Source organism: Penicillium waksmanii (genome assembly GCF_028829765.1).
Source record: "Penicillium waksmanii strain IBT 27052 chromosome Unknown utg000004l:1.0-5674109.0:1.0-5678898.0, whole genome shotgun sequence".
NCBI classification, from domain to species: Eukaryota; Fungi; Ascomycota; class Eurotiomycetes; order Eurotiales; family Aspergillaceae; genus Penicillium; species Penicillium waksmanii.
In genome coordinates this window covers 3,242,185-3,262,174 of record NW_026643251.1, presented here as the reverse complement: position 1 = coordinate 3,262,174, position 19,990 = coordinate 3,242,185, and the positions used below count along the sequence as shown (strand labels likewise).

The following is a 19,990-nucleotide window of genomic DNA, read 5'->3' as shown; positions in this document are numbered from 1 at the left end:
TTCCAGCGGGGTTTATTTCAATCCAAGTTCTTTAGGATGTTCAAGTTCTGTCCCGGTCTGTTGGCGGGGAGCAGGCGGGCGGGTATATATAACTGCGAATACTACGCACTAATTAGCCTGGCTTCCAAGCCCTAGAGGATCCCTCCCCTTCAAGTTCCAAGTTCTGGATAAATCCTGCAGCGGTCCATGTACCTCGGGACTGCAGCGAGTCAAAGGCTAATCCAGAGCTTATCACCCGAAACAAGCAATTTCAGCTCATGTACGGAGTACTATCGCAGCCAATACCCATCCCGCAATCACGTTCATCGCAAGCCACGGCGGGTCCTGATAGTCAGGGGCCCTTTGTTATCTTTGAGATAAACCGAGATAAACCGAGTTATCCCTCTACTAGGTAGAGGCTTCATTTTAAAGAAAGACTTTTAAGGCACCTGGGCATGACTCAGTAGCTCACTAACAATGACATATGCAACATGTAAGCTACGTACATGAATAACCCGAGTGTCAACACAGATTTTGTAATGGTAGCCGTATGATCCGAGCGGGGAGGGGTCACAATGGGCGTAGCCTAGTTGATGTCACCGCGCGAGGGAAGAGGAGAAAGGAGAAGCTAGATCGAGCTTTGTCACTAATCTCCGGGCGCAATAAGCCTATTTGTCGGAATCCCGTCGCGGTCCCGGGAAGCCCTAATCTACTGAATAACATCCACCCGGAGACAGAAATTGACACACCAAGAGAGAACAGTAGGCTGGAAAAATGGGAGTTTCCAACATGAAAGGCAGCCATGTCTGCCCGCTAGATAGATTCAGCTCTGTCCAGGGAAATGGGGAACCAGAAACAAAGGGACGCAGATCGGTTAAAGCTGGGGTGAGCGATTTGCATGAGATTTACCATTTCCGGGGCTGGCGGAGATTCTGAACCCCGCTTGGGCAGTGCAAATTGACCTCAGTGGCTCACTGGTATCGAAGAGGGGGACCCAGTAATGGCACAAGAAGAAGCATTGCCTTGCCGGCCGCTAATCAATTTATGGGGTAACATGAAAAGTCTCGAGGGCACGGAGGACATATTTAGTTTGCATTCACCCGCTCCAGTTTGTTTACTCCGCAGAGTGAATATTTTCATGGGTTCTCACCGAATCACACCCATTTTCTCCCATAGCCTAAAATGCTGTTGAAATCTGTTTTGACCTCCGGTCTCCTAGCCCTTGCAGTGGGCTCGGAGACCGTCGCCGCATCCAAGCATGGTCGTTTTGCTGAGCACGCCCGTGCTCCGTTGGAGAACGCCAAGCGGGCAGCGGAGGCTGCTCAGGCGAAGCATGTGCGATCCGAAAAGGATTTTCGATTCTCGAACAAGAAGACTGAGAGTGAGTAGTATCTCATTATTTACCGATTTGCTTTGCTGACCATTCGCCCAGAGTATCTGGTTAACCACTTGCCTGATGTACCTTTCGATATCGGAGAGATGTATTCCGGCCTCATGCCGATTGACATGAGTAATAGCTCCCGGGCGTTGTTTTTCATTTACCAACCGACCATTGGAAAGCCTGTGGACGAGGTGACTATCTGGCTGAATGGTGGACCTGGCTGCAGTTCCATGGAGAGCTTCCTCCAGGAAACCGGTCGTTTCCTGTGGCAACCTGGTACCTTTGCGCCAGTAGAGAATCCATATTCCTGGGTGAACCTCACCAATGTATTGTGGTTAGTATCAAGCACCGTCGTTGGATACATTAGCAGAAGCAGTGTGTTAACTCTCACCCCAGGGTCGACCAGCCGGTTGGAACCGGCTACTCTATCGGTACACCAACTGCCACCACCCAAGAAGAAACAGCACAGGACTTTGTCAAGTTCTTCAAGAACTTCCAAAAGACCTTCGGTATCAAAAACTTCAAGATCTATGTCACCGGTGAAAGTTATGCTGGTCGCTATGTCCCTTACATCTCAGCTGCAATGCTGGACGAGAATGACAAGGAGTACTTCGACCTACAAGGTTAGTGAGAATGGGAACTATCAATATAACATCATTAACCGTCAACAGGTGCACTTGCTTATGACCCATGCATTGGTCAATTCGACTACGTCCAAGAACAAGTCCCAGTGGTGCCGCTCGTTCAGAATAATGCAAACCTGTTCAACTTCAACGAGTCATTCATGAACGAGCTCGAGCACTTGCACAAGACCTGTGGATACAGCGACTTCATCGAAAAGTACCTGACCTTCCCTCCACCCGAGGAGCAACCGACCAAGATTTTCAACTACACCACAGACGCCAAGTGTGATGTTTTCGACATGGTTTACAACGAGATCTTCAGCATAAACCCATGTTTTGATCTGTACGAGATTAACCTGATGTGTCCCTTGCTGTGGGATGTACTGGCCTTCCCTACTTCGCTCGTCTACCAGGCCGAAGGTTCGACCGTCTATTTTGACAGGAAGGATGTCAAGCATGCCTTGCATGCACCCAATGTAACTTGGGCCGAATGCTCAGCTGAGCCCGTTTTCGTGGGCGGCAGCGCAGGTCCTGAGCAAGAAGGTGATACATCAGCAAACCCTATCGAAAAGGTTTTGCCTCAGGTGATCGAGGCGACGAACCGTGTTCTCATCAGCAATGGCGATTATGACATGGTCATTATCACCAATGGTACACTGCTATCCATTCAGAACATGACTTGGAATGGCCACCTCGGATTCCAGGAGAAGCCCGAAACCCCCATCGACATTGAAATCCCCGACCTCATGTACAAGAGTGTTTTCGAGGAAAATGGCGCATCGAGTCTTGACGGACCCCAGGGCATCATGGGTATTCAGCACTTCGAACGTGGGTTGATGTGGGCAGAGACCTATATGTCTGGCCACATGCAGCCACAGTACCAGCCACGTGTTGCCTATCGCCATCTAGAATGGCTACTCAAGCGGACTGACTCACTTTGAAAGTGCGCATCGAAGCGAAAGCCCTGTGATTAAACAGAAGCAGCATGGTGTATGGGCAGTAGCAATCTCGTACATAGCAACAAAGAAGTCTACTGAAACAGCAAATGAAATTGCACATATGACAAAGCCCTCTTCTCTCGGCAATATTAAGGATAGAAAAAGCAGTAGATTCTCAAGAACGGTGGTTGGTAGGACTGACAGCAACTCTGATAGCATTTCATCTACAGCGTCAGATTGACCAGGAATTCAGGTATTTTTGATTAGCCCAGTAAACATGAAACCGGCCCGGATCAGCCTTGCATTCGGACCGTGTGGCCCATCTCCGCATTATCAGTCCCCCATAAGTCAGTCATAAGCACCCGCAATAGCCGTGCATACAGGAGCCTATCTGGCTAGAGTTTTCCGCGGGAAACCTTGATCCCGTTATCCCCCCTATTGTATTCGAGATGATAAATTCGATCTACACAGATAACCGCCAAAGAATTATCTTGTGATGTCAGCCGTCACCGCCACCTGGACTGGATTTCCGTTTTAAGTTATTTTTCACAGCGCCGCCCCTGTCTTGCCTTCGAAAGTGATTGCTAACCCAGGTGTATTAGAGTCGGGTCTACCAGCTCTTGGGGATTTCAATTATCGTGCCGAGAAAGTTTTCAACAGGGGGTTGGAACAAAGTGACCAGTGAGATACTTTATATTCCCGGTCTATGGACGAGACATGGCATTAAGGTTTTAGTCCAGATATTTCGGGATTATATGGTGCTAGGGTGGAGCCGCAGGGTGTTCACTACTAATATGTAATCTGTGAATTGGTATCTGACTCATTTCGGAGGGAATTGTAGGCGTTTGATGACTCGTATCGTCATGGATCCTCTCCGCACGGCCGTATGGGAAGCGGTAGGTACGCGGGGGTTATACTGAAGCGGGTCATGGACGCATAGTACTAGCTCTCTTTCAGCCATATGATTCCACATATGTAGCAAAACTAGGTTTATCCAGATAAGAATGATGAGGCATTTTCTTGACAATGATGCCCGATCTACAGCATGCCTGTCTCCTGTTCTATTCTGTGAAGCGGAGATGCTCCGAAAAAGCAGCTATGGACTATCCCATTGGTCTATGTCTGGGCTGAAGACTGCAAGATAGTTTGATCCCTGTTTGACACCCTAGTCATTCAATTACAATGATGTAGATTATGCAAGAGCATAAGCAGAGTTGCGACGACAGTTATGCTTCATGATGGCCTGGGCTACCCCGGGAATACCAAAAATGGGAATTCCTTTCCCACCTCCTAAATGCAAGGGCTCCTATGCAGAGCGAGCATGCAATTGTCGCGTGGAGAGCATGATTTATGATGATCTACCCTCCAGATGTTCATTTGCATCGAGTCGCCTTCTTATTTGAGCGGCAGCTTACGACCAGGCCAGCCTCGGCCAGCCCGCGAGCCAAGACATAGGGCTACCGCCTGTTACCCGCACTCTTGGTTGTAAAATTCAATATGACAAGTTGGGGCTGAAAAGATATGCCTCAGTGGAGCGTTCGTTCTGAATAGTATTACGTTCTTTCTCGCACCCTCTCTTGTTCTTGTTTTTGCCATGGAGTCCAGACGCCCGAATAATTCGATTGATTCCCATTGGGTATTGTTATGGTAGGTACCGAGTCCGCAAGGGAGTCGGGAATTGCCGAGGGACCACCCCAGTCTCCACGTAATAAAAAAAAAAGGAAAGAAAAAGAAACCGGGACCACCGACCCACGTCTCACACAAGTGTAGGATCGGGGGCGTCGCGACAAGCAGTGTCGGGTGGCGGCGCCCACGTTACAAGGGGGATACCTGGGATAAATTACCATCGGCCGATGAAAAAAAGCACTGGTCGCCAGGGCGGACACTCTGATTCGTGCAGTGAGCTACGCGAAGGTAGACCTGACCAGTCATATTGCCCGTATCCTGTTATTAGGGGGGGTCGTTCATCAAAAATCTTTCGCCTCTCCAGAGTGATTATGTACCCATGGCTCCGGAGAGGTCAGTCCCGAATGCGGTCAAGATGAAGCGCCACCAGGTTTCGTTGAGAAGGTCGTGCTCGTTGTGAAATCAGATCTTCCCTACAGGACCATCCTCTTTTGAACTTGCGGGGGATCGGCATCGGCACGTTGAGACGGTACAAGTATCGACATGTAATGGAGTCAGTCATTTTGCAGACGATGGACAGAGAGAACCAGAAATTGCGATTGGATGAGCAGGATTCATCGGCAGAGAAGGGCGATGACGTCGTCCTGAGCACGTGGAGACTCTCGAATGCGGTCTACATATGGCTAAAGGACCATTTTGATACGGTTCCAATTGGCTCTCACTCCCACCCTCGGTCTTCTTGAGGCTGTGCAAAGAGAGGGTACCCCTACGGAGTATGCCCGCGCAACATTCTAGCCCTGGGAAGTTTCCATCCACCACTGTACCGTCTATCTCGATCCTTGATAGATGATAGGGAAGTTGAATGGGAAACTTCACGGACCGTATAGACGGACCGGCCACCCAAAGCGGCCCGAGACGAGCAGCCAGTCAAGAGTTGAAGAAGACGCCTCTGAGTGATCGCCCGCCAGGGTGTGGCTGCGCTATGCCGTGTTCGGCAGCTCGTCGTGTTCAGGGGCGCCGAGCCTTGTTTCTTTTCCTCGAGTATTTTTTCTTTCTTTTTTCTCTTTCCGATATCCTTGACATCACAACGTTTTTGATTTCTTTAAATTCAAATTCCCTATGAACATTGTCGAGGCTCCGGGATCAACCGTACTCTGTACTCGGTACCCCAGTCTTGTAATACCAATACAGGTCAACCCCAGACGGGATGGGCAAACCCGAAATGCACTTTGTCTTTCGCGCTAGTCCCCTTTTGGCGCTAGCTAAGAGAGGGTCCCCCGGCCTTGTCGCAATTTGGAAACAACTGGACATCCCGTAATTTAATACCATCGTTACTTCTTTGCGGAGAGAAAAAAAAAAGGTGAAAAAAAAGGGAAGGGAAAGCGCGATACTGGGTTTCCGTGGTTTCTATTTTCTATATTAGACCTCTCCCATCGGCTTCCTTTTCTCTCTTCTTTTCTTCTTCCTCTCTTCAACCTTCCAACTCCCCATCTCCTCTCCACCCTTTCAACCACTCAACTCCACTCTTCCTCTGGGTTCGAGGTAGAGCTATCTTCAGCTTCCCTCGGTTTTTCCCACTGGGAATCATCCTACCTTACCTACACTTCTTTATTTTCCAACTTTCTGAGAAAAAGACAAAAAAAGACAGAATTCTTCTGTTCCTTCGACTATACTATACCATCCAACCCAGTTCACGACTCGACTCAAATACTAGGAAACCCCCCGTGCGCACCTTCCAGCGATCACAGCCTGCATATCTCGACCTAGATCTTCCAGAAAATTCCCCGTGCGAACTTGCCCACCATTGATGAGACCCTCCGACAATCTTTCACTCTCGATTGCACCAGCTGTAGCCTTGCCCTAAACCAACGACTTACGAAACCTTCACCTCGATCTTCGCAGTAGCGCCAACTGTTCCATTTCCAAAGCGACTTGCCCGTAAACCGTCATAATGGGCATTGAGAAATTTAACCCCTTCAAGGAGGATAGACAGAACTTCCCGGGCGTTGTCATCCCGCTGGCTGATGCCCCGGCTCGCCCGAAGCCCGCACTGACCGACGATGAGAAGAAGGCCGCGGATGCAAATAAGCCCCTGGAGCGGGCTTCTTCGTCCGAGAATGGCTCCTCTGGCGGTTCTGTAAATGAACCTTCTCATCGGACCATCGAGTCTTTACGTGCGGAGGTTGAGTCTGATGTTGCCGCATCGGCACACGACTCTGTATATGATCGTATGTCTAACTCTTATCCGAGATTACACAGTCCCAGAAGCGCCCGTTACTATGATATAGTGAATTTTATGTTTTGTTATTCAAAATCTAACTGGTTTAATCATCTAGGCAAGGCGAAGGTTATCAACAGTGCCCTCATGGATATCGGCATGGGCCGTTACCAGTGGCAACTGTTCTTCCTTTGCGGCTTTGGTTGGCTTGCAGACAAGTAAGTGCTTTCTGTCCTAAACTCCATTTTCCTTCTCATCGAATAACTGGCTAACATATTTTCTAGCCTCTGGCTCCAGGTAAGAAGGCAAAATAATACCAAATTCGGTTGTGTTGCATTCAACAAAACTAACTCTACTAGGGTGTTGCCCTTACTCTGACCCCTATCTCTTATGAGTTTGGGATCTCGGAATCCGAGGTCCGCTTCACCACCTGTGCTCTTTTCTTGGGTCTCTGCATCGGCGCGTCAAGTTGGGGTATTGCTTCTGATATTCTTGGTCGTCGCGTCGCCTTCAACACCACTCTGTTTTTGGCCGGCGCCTTTGGCTTGGCCGCAGGTGGTGCTCCCAACTGGATTGGGTATGTTTTATCTGACAAAACTGATTTAGTATTGTTCGTGGCTAACTATTCATCAGTGTCTCCGCCTTGTACGCTTGTTTGGGCCTTGGTGTCGGTGGTAACTTGCCTGTCGATGGCGCTCTTTTCTTGGAGTTCCTGCCCATGGCCTCTGGAAATATGCTGACCATGCTGAGTGTGTGGTGGCCCATTGGCCAGCTAATTTCTAGTCTGCTTGCTTGGGCTTTCATTCCAACTTTCAGTTGCGAGAGTGCAGAGAACTGCACCAAAGAGCAGAACATGGGCTGGCGTTATCTGGTCTTGACTCTGGGTGCTATCACCTTTTGCATGTTCATCGCCCGCTTCTTCTTTTTCCATCTCTACGAGTCGCCAAAGTTCCTGCTGTCCCGCGGCCGTCAGGACGAGGCTGTCGCTTCCGTCCACGGTATCGCCTACAAGAACAAGACTAAGACTTGGCTGACTACTGAGATCCTGAACGAGATTGGTGGATACCCCGAGACAAAGGAGGAAGAGAAGCTTGGTTTTATTGACATTATCAAGCGCTTCTTTTCCAAGTTCTCTATGGAGCGCATCGGACCCCTGTTCAATAACAAGCGCTTGGGAATTACCACCGTCATCCTCTGGTTCTGCTGGGCCACTATTGGTATGGGATATCCTCTATTCAACGCTTTCCTGCCCCAGTACCTGGGCAGCTCCGGCGGCCAGACCAATTCGGCCTACATCACCTACCGCAACTATGCCATCACCTCCATCGTCGGTGTCCCTGGCTCCCTTCTGGCTTGCTACACCGTGGAAATCAAGTACATCGGTCGTAAGGGAACTATGGCTATCGCTTCCCTGATCACTGGAGTGTTATTATTCTGCTTTACTGCCTCTACCAACGCCAGCGTGCAGCTTGCTTGCACTTGCCTCGAAGCCTTTTTCCAAAACATCATGTACGGTGTTCTCTACGCCTACACGCCCGAGGTCTTCCCTGCGCCGAATCGCGGTACTGGCACCGGTATCTGCAGCTGCTTGAACCGTATTGCTGGCCTATGTGCTCCACTGGTCGCCATCTACGCTTCAACTTCCAGTGCTGATGCGCCCATCTACGCATCTGGAGCTCTGATCTTGGCTGCATTTGTAGCCATGGTCTTCCTCCCCATCGAGACTCGTGGAAAACAGACTCTGTAAAAGCAAAATATCATTTTCGCTGTGTCAGCGACGCATCCCCCTTCCGAAAGTTCAGAGGCCTTGTTTTACTATACCTTCGAATCTATGTTTATATTTATGGCTTAAAGGTGACGAAACTCGCCGCAACTGAGCCTGGTGCCTTTCTGCGAGATGAAATGAGGCGGGTCCTTTTCTTTTTCTTTTTTCTATTTCGGAGCATTTTGATTTTTCTTGTATGCTTGAGTGAGCGACAAGGCTCCCGAGTGGATATGTGTGATACCATCGTGACTTTTGAATTGTATATCAGATTTGAATCTAGTATATCATCATTCTTAAAACCTCTTCCCCCCTCGTATCATCCGAGCGACTGCCCAGGTGAGTGAGGTATGATTCTAGCCTTCTATGAAACTGGGCCTGAGAGCAACACATTGAAGTCAGTCTACTCGACAGTACTACTAATACGAATGATCAAAGAGAGAAGAACTTGAACAGACAAGACGAGCAAAGGCGCTAAGTAGGTATACAAACCCGACAAGCGTTTCCACCGCCCATAGGTCCAGGTTGAAATGCAATTGAGAGGGGGTTTCCTCAAGGTACAACAAGGAAACGAGGAATATGTGATAAAGACTGATAAAGCCCCTTGAAGATAAAGCCTAATAGACAGGAGAAGGCAAGAGGCACAAGAAGAACTCCGACCAGAATCCAATAAACCACTCGAACGAAAGAAACGAAGGAATAACGCAAAACGACCGTCACCAGTCGAACCCATCGTTCACCGTTGCCCATTTCCCAGATTCCCAGTCAAACAAAGCCTTGGAGTATATATGCTCTTCTTCGCCGGTTGATCCGATAACGCACAGTTCCGAAATGAGAGATAGATAGATGAGAGATAGGAGGAAAGATATGCGAGGAGAGAAAATAAGTCATGAGGTGAACTGCGTATAAGAAGGTAGGAGGTAAAAATAGATGAGAGAAGAAAATATCATGCGACGTCGCTCGTGAAAAGAGAAAGACAAAGAGAAAAAAGAAAACAAATATGAATGAGGGGCTGAAGCGAACCAAAGGACTGCTGAAGCACAATAAACTTGTATGTTGTACATAAAAGATCATGATCAGATGACCGGTTGATTGCGGCGACCGCGCTTTTCTAGCAGCGTTGCGCCGTTCAAGGTGAGTTCGAACGGTTGTTGGGCTCTCTGACTGATGCTGCTCTTGGCAGCGGCGGCAACATTCGCATCATGCTGACCATACCCTTGCTTGCGAGGAGGTTGTCGGTGAGCTTGTCGCGCTTGCGCGGCACTGCTCTGGGCACCGAGGTTGGTGGAGCGAAGCTTAGCTTCCATGCCGGCCATTTCACCACCATTGCTGGGCTTGGCAACCTTGAGAGGCGGTTGGCCTGCAGCTGCATCAAGTCCGGCGCGGTAATCAGGTTCGTCGTCATAACCTTCATTGAGATCTCCAAGTGCGGACTGGAAACCGGCCACCGAGTTGCCGCTTTGGGCTGCCTGTTGGCGAACGTGTCGGCGGCGTTTGGTTTCTTCCTCCTGTCTGTGGACTGCGTAACCGACATCGAACACTTCACGCAGATTGAATGCACCGGGTGAACGGAAGTCCATTCGGCGGTCTATGCCAACAGAGGGAACATCCAGGGAGGCACGAGAGCTGGTGGGTTGGTATGGAGCTTGATCGGCGCCGATAGGGTCGAATTTCGGGCCTTGTTGCTGGACTGGGCCAAGGGGTGTGGCCAGAGGCGGCGCATCAGCAGCCGCGGTGGTTTCCTCGTCTGTCCCTCGGATCCAAGGGTGGGCAAGGAACTCTTTGATGGTGAACCGTTTCTCGGGGTCGACAGTCAATAGGTGCGAAATGAGATCTTGGGCCGACTTGGAGATGTCGTCCCACCATGGTGACAGGAACGTGTATTGACCTCTCGCAACCTTCTCCGTGAGGACCTGGATACTCTCGTCGTAGAATGGAGGGAAACCACACAAAAGTGTGTAGAGGACGCAGCCCATAGCCCACATGTCCACACTCTTTGAATACCGTTCATCCTTCACGATCTCGGGCGCAGTATATCCAACAGTACCACAAGGGGTCATCGTTTGGCTGTCCCAGATTACCTTGGATAGACCAAAATCGGCGATCTTAATTGTACCGATACCGCCAGAGCCAACTCCCGGAGTGAATTCTCCTTCATCCTCCTTCTCTTCATCACCCGGTTGTTGGGCCTTGGGATTTTTGCTGGGAACGTGAGGGACAGGGTAGAAAAGGAGGTTCTCGGGTTTGATATCACTGTTCTGCTAGTTAGCTCAATTCAAACCTCGCAATCAAGAGGATGGACGAACCGATGCACCACACCAGATGTCTCGTGGAGGTATTCAATCGCTTCCGCAACTTGCAAAATCACGTGTCGGCTCAGGTTTTCGCTGAAGTATGTCAATCGCACGATCTGGTGGAAAAGCTCGCCACCGGGGCAAAGCTCAAGAATGATGTAGTAATATTGGCGGGATTCGGAAAAGTCGACCAGTTTGACGATGTTGGGGTGATCCAAATTGCGCATGATCTGGACTTCCTTGAGGATGTTTGCTCGCTGCGGGGTAGAGATAAGACGTTAGTAAATGATCGACACAACCATATCAGGTGAAGGAAAGGATTTAAAAAAAACCAAATCCGCAGCGGCCAGGTAGCGGACCGGCCACGACACCACATGAAGCGTTGATGAGAAAATTGCGCACCTCTGCAGCCTTGGGAACCTTGATGCTCGGATGAAGATGATCGGACTACAGAATAGATATTGGCGATGTGTTGCCACCTTCCCCTCCCGGACCAGAAACAATTGACAGGCAAGAAAAGACAAGACAAGACAAGACAAGGAAAGGAAAGGAAAGGAAGATGCAATAGGGAAAAGAGGGTGAGGAAGAAAGGAAGACCATCGGGTCACCCTACCTGATTGCTATTCATTTCAAATTTGCGGACAACCTTGATGGCGACTTCGTCACGCTGGCCTGTCGAGTCCTTGGCACGATAGACGTTACTGAAGGCGCCATCGCCCATTTTCTCAACGAGGATCCAGCGCTCGAGGCCGGGGTATGTAGGCATCTTGGAGCGGGTTTCCTTCTCTTCGGCGACGATACGTTCAATTTCGACGGAGCGATCGCGGTGGGACTGGGAATCTGAAGGAGGTTGTGCGGTCGCGTGGGTATTCCCACGAGTATCCCCTGTGTCAAAGGCCTCCAGAGCGGGGGAGAATTGACCCTGGGGTTGTGGTTGTTGCTCGGCGTGAATGGCAGATACGTCGGTGGTGGGTTCGGAATGAGGTGTTACAAAGCGAGCTTGTTTCCCATGCCGAATGAAGTTTTTGATGTTCTGTATTGTGCTCATGATGGAGAGTCGGGAGAGGTGGAAGAAGTGCTGGAGTGGGAGGGGATTGAGGAGAGAGGAGAGAGAGGGAGAGAGAGAGAGGGGGGGGGGAGCCGATAAAGACGTTGGTCCCGCTCAAAAAAAAGTTGGCAGAGTGGGAGGGGAAAAGATGAGATTGGATAGGAGGGAGACAAGAAATGAAAGGAAAGGAAAGGAAAAGCACCACAGCACACACTGCAGCTTATTTTCTCTGGGATTTGAGAAAAAAGGGTGTGGGAGAGGAAGAGGAGGGTAAAAGGGGGAAACCGGGATGAGGTCAGAATGGGCTTGGGACTTGGACTTGGACGTGGAGGGGTTGACGGGTTGACGCCTATGACGCGGTAGGATCTTCGCCGATGTCATCGTAGTACTTAGTACTAGTACACTAGTACGAAGTGTCCTGAGTAGTATTAGGGCATCTTCCATTAGATTAATGGTGATATTACCTTGGCCCAGGTGAGTACTGGATACTCATACCCAGGATATCCCATTCCTTGAATCTACGATATTCAATCTCTCGCATGGTCTCCCCTCTGATTCAGAGGGAGCGTCATGCTCGCCACACACCCCCCTGATGCCCACCTTTCCCCCAGTTGATTGCTTGTTCTGAATTGAAATCATCAATGGCATCATACATATTCCCCCCCAGTAACTGCGGAACCCAAGCCTGATTCTGTTTGATCATGATAGGATGGCTCGACTCCATCCATTCACTTCATCTAGCGCTACCCCATGCCCCGATAGGACGATAGGATAGCTCTGAAGCAAACCTGAGACGTGCATTTTCTCGACTCCATACAGCAGTGGAATGTGAGTGTGGCGCGTTGCGAAGAGACCTGCATCAAGTCAAGGGGCCAAACATGCTGGCAGTAAGGAGAAGAGGCGCAACAATCTGAAACATGCCAAAATTGATTTCCAGTTCCTTTTACTCCGTAGATTTCGATCAGATCGGAGGGTACGGAGTAGCCTAAGGAGAGTTCCAGAATCCAGGAACTCCCCCCACATGGGGGTGGATGTCGACGTGGACGGAGATACGTAGATACGTAAGGCTAGACTACAGTAGACTACTGTAGACTACTGTAGACGACAGTAGACAGCACAGATCAACAGGAGAGAGGGGCCAAAGAGACGAAACACCTTTCATCTCCTTTCATCTCCCAGTGATCCTACACTCAATACTCAATACTCTGTTGCTGTCGGTCTCCGTCGCTGCCTCCATCTCCATCTCAGCCCAGCCACTCACATTCACCCACCACCTCGAGGCTTGCCTTTTCCTTCGCCTAGGCCTTTACTGTCCTTTTGATCGACTCCCTTGCGTCTTGCAGAAACATCCGGCGATCCATCATTTTGCCATCCTTATCTATCACCTTTGTCATCTCGTCTCTTCTTTATACCCTTCTTTGACCCATCACGTCTGCCTATTCACTGTGAGACGCCTCTGAACATTGTCCCGCGATGGGATCCCTGCGACCGTTGACGGCCGAGCCATTCATCTGAAGAAGAATCGTCGGAAAGGAAATGGTCATGCCATAAACCTCCCATTATTCTGATCGCATCTCACATCCTCATCCCCCTCACCTTTCACCTTTTGAGATGCCTGGCCTGGAAGTGATGAGCGGCCCGTCGGTGGATTCATCAGGGCGACCGCTCTTCAGGTCCCACAAGGCTCTCCCGCGGAGGGGTATTAGTACTATCATCGCTTCCCATGATTCTATCGCCCTTGCCCAACCGGCCTCTCCGGATCAAAATGCCACAGTTACGCCGGCTCCTCCGTTGACTCCGCCTGGTGCGATCCCGGACCAAAACATGGACGACCACAACCACAACCACGATCGCGATCGCGATCGCACTCCCCGCAAGACCGACTCGTCCGCCTCAGAGAATCACTCGACCGGTATGGTGACGCCTCGCCGACCATCAAAGCCCCCGACCCCCGATGTGACGCCACCTCGCACGACTTCGACAAAACGACCGACCCTTAATCAGCTTGGGAATTTCCTATCCTCTTCCTCGCGGGCCGAGTCCTTTCAAACTGCGTGCGAGAATATCTCATCAGATGGCGATATGGACACACCGGTGCGAACCCCTCGATCTCGGAGCGTTTCGCAAAAGACTGGACGGAGGATTCCATCTTCCTCAAGGCAGCCCCTCGCAAATGGGGCGACTATGTTGCGGGCAACACTTGCCGGTCCCAAAGACAAAGACACCCCTCAATCCGCCTCCCAGCCACTCAGCGAAACGGATTACGAGACAGGATTCGAGTCGTTCGATGGAGAATGGGCGAACCCGGCGGATGGATCACCGACTCCACTTCCTGGCAAGCGCAGAGCCTCGAAAGCCACCGCATCTCAAAGTCGGCAAAGTTCTAAATTGGCTTCGGATAATGACACGCTGGACGTGCTGAATCTGAATGCCTCGCTGATGCGCGAACAGACCCTACGTGGTAGACTCAAAGAACCCTCCAACCTATCAGCAAGCCCTTCCATGGAGCGTTTCCGGGCAGAAATCGGTTGGCCATCCCAGGAAGACCCGGACTCCCGCCGGTTATCAGGTATCTCTTCGACATCTACCGTGGAGGCCGTGATCATCGACTCTCCTAAACGAGCGCAGAGACTACTGCGGCATACCGAGAAGAGGGGTTCCCTTAGATCGGCGAGCTCGCCTGTCACAACTTCAGGACGCACGTCCACGCTATCAAACCCTGATTCGCAACAGCATCGTCTTGTCCATAAGGCGGGTCGCATATCCGAGCAGGACCGCCGCAGTATATCATCAGACGTCTCCTTCTCCTCAAAGACCACAACAAGCGCGCCTCACGCCTCGGTTGACATTATCCCCGTCGTCGTTGTACCCGAGAGACGTTCTTCCTTGAGGTCGGGACCAAATAGTCATATTTCGTCGAAGCCTACGTCTCAGCGATCAAGCCAGCGGGCCCCAGTGCCATCGAAGGGATCGGGTTCCATAGACGTTCCTCGGCAGCGAAAGCGAACCATGTCGGATTCAGCATCTGCACGGTCCCGAGACACTAGCTCTCGAGGCCGCCCCGTTGGTCGCCCTGTCATTCCGCCTCGTAGCTCGTCGCTCTCTGCTCCGACAAGCCGTAACAATTCGCGGGCAACATCTCTCACGTCGGATAGCTTGCGTAGTCACACAATTGCCATGGACCTGGAGATGCAGAAACGACTCGAGCAGCAGCCCGTCTCTCCGCCACGCCACAATGTTCTTGACTCTCAACACCAGCCATCGTGCCCACCCCAAAGAAAGAGCCTGCTGGCGGCACCCAATCTGCCAGCCCTTAGGGTCAGCTCGACTGACGATATGGCGACCCTGCGCCCTCCATCGTTACCGTATACGCAATGGTCGATTCCGTCTTCGTCTCCTGGACCTGTCGAAATTCGAGAAGCAACCGCCATCAGCCTCTTTCCGCACAATAACCGGTCGCTGCTCCTGGTCAACCAGCCTCGAATGGCCCCTGAGACATGCGTGCTCCAGGCTTTCCACAATCCCGGATTCTACCCACGAACACCAGAGATGCCCACCGGAGCAGCTGATGATCCGTTGATCGGTCTGTCTTCTCACCTAGCAACTCCCCTCGTCGACTCCCCACTGAAGAATCCACGCCCACCACCGAAGCCTCCAGTTTCCAAGCCTCTGCCACCGATTCCCACCCACCAGCAAGCTGGAGATGTCAACCAGGACAAAGATGGTGGTGCACGCTTAGGTCGTCGTTGGAACTCGGTTCGCCGCCCTTGGAGCGCCAGGCCACGATCGGAATCTTTCAATACTATCACACGGACACTGTCCATGCGATCAGCCAAAAACCGGACAGCAGGATTAGAGATGGACAGTAACCTGCACCCTTTCTGGCGACCGCGTGGATTCTGGGATGATATCCCCGGGTCCCCCGAAAAGGGAAGATCCGCTCGTCAAAGCGTCCACGGCCCTGACAGTTCTTTGGTCGTCAACAACTCACTCGGTCTGCCCCAGCAACGAATTATCTTCGACGGACCACCTTCGCTGGCACGCCGCAGCCCCGAGATGAGACGAGTACTGGACTATAACGCCAGTCGCGGCAGTCTGGTCGATCGGGGTATGATTCGGTCCCCATTGTATCAGCACCGCTACCGTGTCCTTCCTCAGGTTAGTCGATGGGGCCTACGTCTTCGATCAATGTCGTTGCGCAATGTGCGGATCCGTCTCCGGCGTCTGCGTCTGCGACGTGATGAGAGGAAACGAGCTGCTCGCCGCGAGACCCTTAAGCAGAGCATTGGGGGGCCGGTCTATGTGGCGTCCAGCACCACCAATGAAGTCGCCCGCTGATTTGCTATATCCACGCCACGTTAAACCATGCATTTTGCCTGGATATGTTCCACATGACTGAAATCTTTTACAATGATCCTGCATCTGGGAGTCAATCGCTCTGCTTTGCCCCTGTTTCTCTGTTATGGATGTTTGATGTTTATGTTTTATGTCCCTGTTTCTGTTTCTGTTGTCTCTGCGCCCCCCCCCCCTCTCCCACTCTGCGTGCATGGGTTGAAGCCTTTCCGATACGAGATCTACGAATTATTTACGACTCAAGCTGACGACTCGATGACTTATGCTTATGCCCACCTGCGCCTGTTATGTTTTGGCCTACTTGGAAGATGTACCATAAGCAACTCCGCGTTATCTGAACACGCATTTCTAGCCCACGATGAAATATAGCCCTGTTTTCTTCTATGCAAATATGCGCCTTTGTAGACTGATTACTAGTACCCTGCAAGAGATAGAACTCCAGCTGCTCCTCCTGGTATGACAGTACAGCCTCCGTATCACTGTCGCCCTCCCCAATATCCCCCTCTCCCGACCCCTCGCCCTCGTTTCCCACGCCCAGATATACTCGACCGTCCCCGGATCGCGAGAGAGTTGTATTCCGCCTCCCTTTCCCTTCGAACCCTTTGGTCTTGGGGAGTCTCAGAGCCCCCACTCGCCCTTCCCTCTCCTTCGCCCTCTCCCGCGCCCCCGGCACGGTTCTCCTCACCAGATGAGCTCTTCGTCCGTGACCGCTTCAGCATCGCCTCCCAGGCAGGTGGATCGAGAAATGGTTGCGGGGGCGCTGCGAAGTCGAACTCAATGCGCGTGAGATTACTTGATCCGTCATCTCCGCTCCCTGGATGGCTCGCAGGCTCGTCTTCGGGTTCCGGGTTGCGGGGCTCTTTTATGCACGTCTCAGCCGCCACGGCGCTCGGATTGAGGAGTTGATATGTGCGGGTTTGAGGGGAGATGCTATTCGTCCTTGGAGGGAATAGGGCCCGCTTTTGGGGAATTATCAGAGGGCGGGAGGAGGGCATTTCCAAGGGGGGGGCTTGGGCTTGACTGGGATGGTTGAAGGAGTTTAGTCTGGCTTGGAGAAGCTTCTGAGGAATGATGTCGATGTGGGGAGCTCCCGATGGACCCAGTGAGACCCAGTCATTCCTACAGAGTAGCGGTCCACACTTGACCGCTTATCATCGCCCTAGGTGTAAGCTTCAACTTGGTGGGGTACAGGTTAAATAAACTTTCATCTTGAAGCTAGGTTACAAAAATAGTTCCGAGTCCATGGTTCTCGACCATACTATCTGCCACATTTCCCTTTATACCCGCGGACGGAGACGAACTTTCAGCCCAAAGTTGGGCACATAGAACTCTTCGAAGGAGAGAGATCCGATCAATGGACCCTGCGAGGATCCTTCGGCTTCGGGAAGAATGTCAAAGCGAATCAATAACTCGGCAATAACTAGCTTCATTAGAGCACTTGCCATCCACCGGCCGGGACTGCAATAAGCATGAACGAGTCAGCCGAGGATTCTCGGGCGGTTGGTATTAAAATGATGAAATACAAGGATATTAGTATGGTGGACATGAGCTTAAGGACTTACCAGGCATGAACACCCATTCCAAAGACAAGATAATCGGGGCTTAGGTCGACTAGGCTGGTGTTTGTTACCCCAGCCGCTGCGCGTTTCACAAATCGATATCCATCGAAAGTCTCTGGATCCTCGTAATATGCGCTTGACCGCTGGATCCAGCTGCTCGGTACGCCGACATGGGTTCCAGGTTTGAGAGTTATCCCTGTATGCATGTTGGGTCCAAACGTATCAGCCACATAATCAAATAATGCAAAAAGAAAGAGAGGATATAACGTGGCCCGGGATTAGTTGAAAGTTGAAGGTGACCGACCATTGGAGAATTCAAGTGCGTTGACACAGACCCGGTGGGCGGATACTGCAGCAATTGATCTTTTATTAGCCTATGGACTGGTCGTCCCGGGGCGGGGGCGCTAGTCAGGTGGACATACTAGCTGCAGGCGGGTGCAGGCGTTGGCATTCCTTCAGAAAGCTATCAAGAAGTATCATTCGATCACAGGCTGGGACGGTGGCTCCAAATCCGGCGAGGGCAGCTTCAGCCTCCTCTCGCAGTGGTTGAAGGTACTCTGGTTGCCGGGCTAGCTCGGCCAAAGCGCCGTAGAGAGCCTGTTGATGATCAGCGCCTCGGAGTTTCATTGCAAGATTGTGTGTTAGGGTTAGGACCCACGTAGCCGGTCGTATATACGAAGGCAAACTGGAGCAACAGCATCTCCCCAAGGACCTCAGGGTAGCTCCATCGATGACGAAGTACCGAGCTTTCGAACAGCCACCGAAAGATCTCAACCTATGAGCCACGGTCAAGAGAGCTCAGTTTTTGTATAAAGCTTGAGGCTATTAGATTAGCCATCTCGAAGGAAATACTGACTGGCTTATCTGTCCACTTAGCATCGTCTTTATCATTTATATCCCCAGGACATGCCATTTCATCGCGGTACTCAGCCGCCCGAGCGTCGAAATGCTTGAGCAAAACTTTACGTGATGCGTGCATATCCCAGCGTGTACCTATTGTGGCCAGGCGGCTGATAAAGCCGCCTATATATCTGAAGATTGAACGTATCAGTCTCAAATCTAGGATCATAGACAGCGAATAGGGTTACCTTTTCAACCAATCTGGGACAAGAAATTGCACTCGGGTAGTCATAATCATTCCCAGAATATGTTCTTTAACGGCTTTGAGGTATTCTTCATTGCTGGCGAGACGTTCGCCTACCATGGCATAGCTACCACTGCGGGCGACGACCGAGTATGCGAATTCGAAACAACTGATTGTACATTCTGGAATGAGAGCATTTAAACATATACAAAATTTAAGATAAATGGCAGAATTGAGCTTACCACCGCTCTCGTCAAAGGGTAGAGCACGCAGTTGGGTTAGTATCGCCTCGTTCATTGCCGGAATATACCGATCCAAATGCTTGTGCACAGTTCCACGAATGACACCTGGAGTAGTCTTCGCAACCGCAGGCCACCCTTCACCAGAGGGGAAATACCCAGGCATGACGTGAGAAATCTGAAGGAGCTTTTGCGAAATTTAGTCCCGAGACCAGAGCCCAAGGCAAGCTCAAGTGGGAAGGGAGCGCGAGGCCCTCACCTGGTCAATCCATGGCTCCGGAGATGCGACGGCGCTTCCGGTATTCTTCAACTCCTCAATTAACTCAGGCTTGCAAACGATAACCTGGCCAAATCGGAATGTACGCGGGATTTCGAAGAGTCCGTCACAGAACCGGTCGTATCCTCTTTTGATGAGTCCCGGTCCGTCCACAAGGAACCGGTAGTGCTGGTAGATAATCGCACAAGGGCGTGCAGCTATCACAAAAGGAACATTACTCTGTCAAAACACGTTTTTAAGATCAGTCTTGGAGGTTTCTCGTTGATTTCATAGGGTACGGTTTTATTGGACCTGGATATGAAATGAGAATACTCACGTTGGCCAGTTGACTCGACGTAAAGATTAAAAAAAAATATAATCACACAGCCAAAGATAACATAGGCACCGATAAAGACAGTCAGGATTCCAACTGGAGGCTCAAACCATCCAGAACATACAAACTGTAATAGAGCCATTGGGAGCCTCATACCTGAAGTCAGAAGAAGAGGGGCCTAGCAAGAGTGAAAGGGGAGGGGAGGGCGTTATAATGGCGTAGCAGAAAATATGCCGCAGGGGAATCCATTACAAGATGACTAGGCAACCAGGGTGTAATTGAGTCGATGGCGGCAT

General features: G+C 51.0%; 5 protein-coding genes across 5 annotated transcripts; 3 read left to right on the top strand and 2 right to left on the bottom strand.

The window, feature by feature from the left end:
• Positions 1–1,161: 1,161 nt before the first annotated feature.
• Positions 1,162–2,924, top strand: sxa2 (putative pheromone processing carboxypeptidase (Sxa2); the record flags this gene model as incomplete). Its single annotated transcript, XM_057263237.1, has 4 exons — positions 1,162–1,360; positions 1,412–1,694; positions 1,757–1,983; positions 2,032–2,924. 4 exons carry the CDS (start codon positions 1,162–1,164, stop codon positions 2,922–2,924), a joined length of 1,602 nt encoding a protein of 533 aa, XP_057124898.1.
• Positions 2,925–6,498: 3,574 nt separating this feature from the next.
• N7481_004017 (uncharacterized protein) lies at positions 6,499–8,512 on the top strand (the record flags this gene model as incomplete). The annotated part of the gene is made up of 5 exons (XM_057263236.1): positions 6,499–6,775; positions 6,884–6,983; positions 7,050–7,062; positions 7,125–7,342; positions 7,399–8,512. The coding sequence occupies 5 exons, from the start codon at positions 6,499–6,501 to the stop codon at positions 8,510–8,512; spliced, it is 1,722 nt and encodes a 573-aa protein (XP_057124897.1).
• A 1,091-nt stretch (positions 8,513–9,603) lies between these two features.
• Positions 9,604–11,869, bottom strand: N7481_004016 (serine/threonine-protein kinase; the record flags this gene model as incomplete). The annotated part of the gene is made up of 4 exons (XM_057263235.1): positions 9,604–10,780; positions 10,834–11,078; positions 11,224–11,268; positions 11,435–11,869. The coding sequence occupies 4 exons, from the start codon at positions 11,867–11,869 to the stop codon at positions 9,604–9,606; spliced, it is 1,902 nt and encodes a 633-aa protein (XP_057124896.1).
• A 1,611-nt stretch (positions 11,870–13,480) lies between these two features.
• Positions 13,481–16,207, top strand: N7481_004015 (uncharacterized protein; the record flags this gene model as incomplete). Its single annotated transcript, XM_057263234.1, has 1 exon — positions 13,481–16,207. One exon carries the CDS (start codon positions 13,481–13,483, stop codon positions 16,205–16,207), a length of 2,727 nt encoding a protein of 908 aa, XP_057124895.1.
• Positions 16,208–16,698: 491 nt separating this feature from the next.
• On the bottom strand, positions 16,699–19,576 carry N7481_004014 (uncharacterized protein; the record flags this gene model as incomplete). Its single annotated transcript, XM_057263233.1, has 9 exons — positions 16,699–17,283; positions 17,506–17,680; positions 17,785–17,977; positions 18,086–18,130; positions 18,204–18,378; positions 18,440–18,556; positions 18,638–18,812; positions 18,870–19,291; positions 19,364–19,576. Coding segments are annotated over 9 exons (2,100 nt in total), but the record flags the coding sequence as incomplete, so codon positions are not given.
• Positions 19,577–19,990: the final 414 nt, after the last annotated feature.